The sequence below is a fragment of the Dendrobium catenatum genome, unplaced genomic scaffold (genome assembly GCF_001605985.2).
Source record: "Dendrobium catenatum unplaced genomic scaffold, ASM160598v2 fragScaff_scaffold_747, whole genome shotgun sequence".
Taxonomy (NCBI): Eukaryota; Viridiplantae; Streptophyta; class Magnoliopsida; order Asparagales; family Orchidaceae; genus Dendrobium; species Dendrobium catenatum.
The window spans coordinates 278,359-281,551 of NW_021319209.1; the positions used below are offsets into that span (position 1 = coordinate 278,359).

At 28.8% G+C, this 3,193-nt stretch overlaps 1 protein-coding gene across 1 annotated transcript; it reads left to right on the forward strand.

Annotated features, from left to right (window-relative positions):
• The first annotated feature begins 2,053 nt into the window (after positions 1-2,053).
• Positions 2,054-2,842, forward strand: LOC110102203. The gene has a single exon (XM_020830424.2). The coding sequence runs from the start codon at positions 2,054-2,056 to the stop codon at positions 2,840-2,842; it is 789 nt and encodes a 262-aa protein (XP_020686083.2).
• The last annotated feature ends 351 nt before the right edge of the window (positions 2,843-3,193 follow it).

The following is a 3,193-nucleotide window of genomic DNA, read 5'->3' on the forward strand; positions in this document are numbered from 1 at the left end:
GTCTTTTGGGACAACTAACACAACCATCCAATTAGGATACAAAATTATCCTACTCAATGAAAATTGAGAGATTAAATGCTTTAGCAACCTTAAATATTTGTAAATAATAATAATAATATATTTAGACATATTCATAAATTATTATATAAGATAGAAGTGTATTTATAATGTGGGAGTTAGTGATATTTTAAATTCAGTTCATACATTCATGAACTAAGAATGAATATCATCATGAACTCAAAATAAGACAGTAAAAATGCTTGAAAAATTAATCTCATATTTATTTATTAGCATCATTAAAAAGGGTAATATGATTTTATTATATATATTTTTTATAATAGTGACATTTAGAAGTCAATTGAAGGCTTCTTAATAACATAATATCAATCTTTGTTAATGAGATCCTCAAGTAAGCTCTATTTGATAATGGAAATGTAAATATTGCCAAAATTCAATGCATATCAAAATATAGATATTTTAGTATATTGTCTAACACCTTTCTAAGTTTAAAGGGAAAAAAAATTCCTTCCCATTTTTTCAAAAGATGCAATAATCTAGATCAAGATTAAAATTAATATAAGTAATTTTGGCAATAATTTGATCAAGGAGTAAGATACTTATCAATAATGTGCAGTTCCATTCCTGGTTGATGAAATATTTATTGATCATTATTACTTTGTGGTTTTGGACACAATGGATATCAACAATTTAAAGAGTCCAATCCACATCTAAGTAGAAGGAAAGGGAGTCATTATTAAAACTCCATTTAAAAATATCTTAAGTTTCTTCTTGAATATAAATTATCCTATTCTAATTGGATGAATAAGTGATTTTAACCATCGAGGGATATTTATTAACACAATATTTAGAATAAAAAAAATTATATCATATAGAGGCTTTTCTTGCAAATTTCCATCAAAGTTAGATAATCACATTTTATTATGTCCTAATAAATTTAACATGAAAAATCCAATAATTAATAAGGAGGCAAATATTATTCTAAGTAACCTAGTGAATTTTGCAAGCCTTCTCTTTAGCATCACTAAGAAGTATTTATTTAAAATTTTTTGTCATCTTATTATAAATTTATTCATATTATTTAGCACTTACATAGGTATGAAAGAATAGAGTTAGGAACATGGTTGATAAGAGTTATTTAATCACATGGGGAAGGAAACACATGTTCCCAACATGTAGTTTTTTTATGAATTTTATGAATGATAGCATCGTTGAGAATAGATTTTTTATGACCTAATAAAATGTGATATCTAACTATCTTGAACCACAATAAGACTTAATAAGTAATAAGGTATTTCCAGAACACATACAAAATTTTTCAAAATTTTCATTTGCCCCTACATTTTTAAATAAATGTAAAACTATAATCTAAAGGGGCACCACAATGCAAAGAATTATATTGTGTTCTTTATGGGGAAACAGTTCTAGAGTTTGAGCATCAAGGTTAGATAAATCTAAAACAATTTTTGGGTTTGAACTTCTGTTACATTTTAGAGAAGGAATATCACTAGTATTATGCATATTAGCAATACCATCCTAGTTTTGAAAGCTAAAGTTGAGGTCGGGTACACTAGAGTTGTTTTTTGAAAATTATCACAAGGAAATGCATTATTAGAAGAAGATTGATTTTTATATAGTTCAAGAGTATCATCCAAATTATCAAACTCAACATTAGTGATTTTATTCTTTAGTTTAAGACTATGATTAAGATTCAAATCCTCATCATCATTGATTTTAACAGTTAAATTACTAAAACACTTACTAATATTAAGCTTCTTAATACAATTTCAATTCATTTGTTGAGCAATATAATTCATCATTTTAATATAAGTAGAGCTAGCTTTGAGATCATCTTGCATTTTGAAGTACTCCTTTTTTGTATGATCAAATAAATAGTTATAAGCATTGATGGTCGTATCCCTCTTTGGGAGTGCTTAACTAATTTTACTCATACCATTGATGGACCTTGGTGTGTTGGGGTGATTTTAATATCATCTCTAATGTTAGTGAAAGAAGAGGAGGTAACCCTCCTAATATGAATGCTATGGATGATTTTAATCAGATGATTTCTTCTTGCAATCTAACAGATATTGGTTTTTCTGGCAACTCCTTCACTTGGAACAGAAATAACCTGTGGCAAAGACTTGACAGGTTACTTTTCAATAATGATTGGATTGGTAAATTTAATATGACTAGTGTTCATCATTTGAGCAGAACTCTTTCTGACCACTCTCCGTTGCTTCTTTCTATTTCTAATAGTGATTTGACGGGCCCTGTGGCTTTTAGATTTCAAAATATGTGGATCAAGCGTGATGGGTTTTTTAATGTTGTGTCTGATAACTGGAATGCGTTGGTTTTTCCTGATAATAATATTCAAGGTATGAATAGATTATGGGCTAAATTAAGTAGATTGAAACAATTGTTGCGATGGTGGAATAAACATGTTTTTAAAAATATTTTTGAAAATATTAAGGAGGCCGAGGAGAAAGTTTTAACTGCGGATAACCTTTTTCTTGAGAATCCTTCCTCTGAGAATCTGGCTAATCTTGATAACAGTAAACTCCTTCTTTTCAATTTGAAAAACCAGGAAGAAATATTTTGGAAACATAAGGCTACTAACTCTATTTTGTTGGAAGGTGACAGAAATACTTTCTTTTTCCATGCTTTAGTTAACAAAAATCGTATTAAAAGCTATATTCACAAGCTTGTTGATGAGCATGGTGTTGTTTATGACAATGTTGATACCATTGTTAATTCGAGAGTGGACTATTTCTATAATATTTTCAATGCCATCAAGCCTGTTTCTTCTATTGTTAACACTTGATTCCTAACATTTTGGATGATAATGATAATAGTTTTCTTACCCAATTACCCAATGAAGATGAGATTTGGAATGCTATCAAAGGGATGAATGTTGAGTCGGTGGCTAGACCGGATGGGTATACTACTAATTTTTTTGTGAAAACTTGGGATATCATTAAAGATGATGTGGTGGATGTTGTTCATGACTTTTTCAAGGGTAAGCCTTATCCTAAAGATTTTTCTTGCACTAATATTGTTCTTATCCCCAAGAAAGATAATACTACCTTTTGGAATGACTTTAGACCTATTAGTCTATGTACATTTTTTAACAAACTTATGGCAAAAATTATTGCTTCTAGACTTTCTACTATTT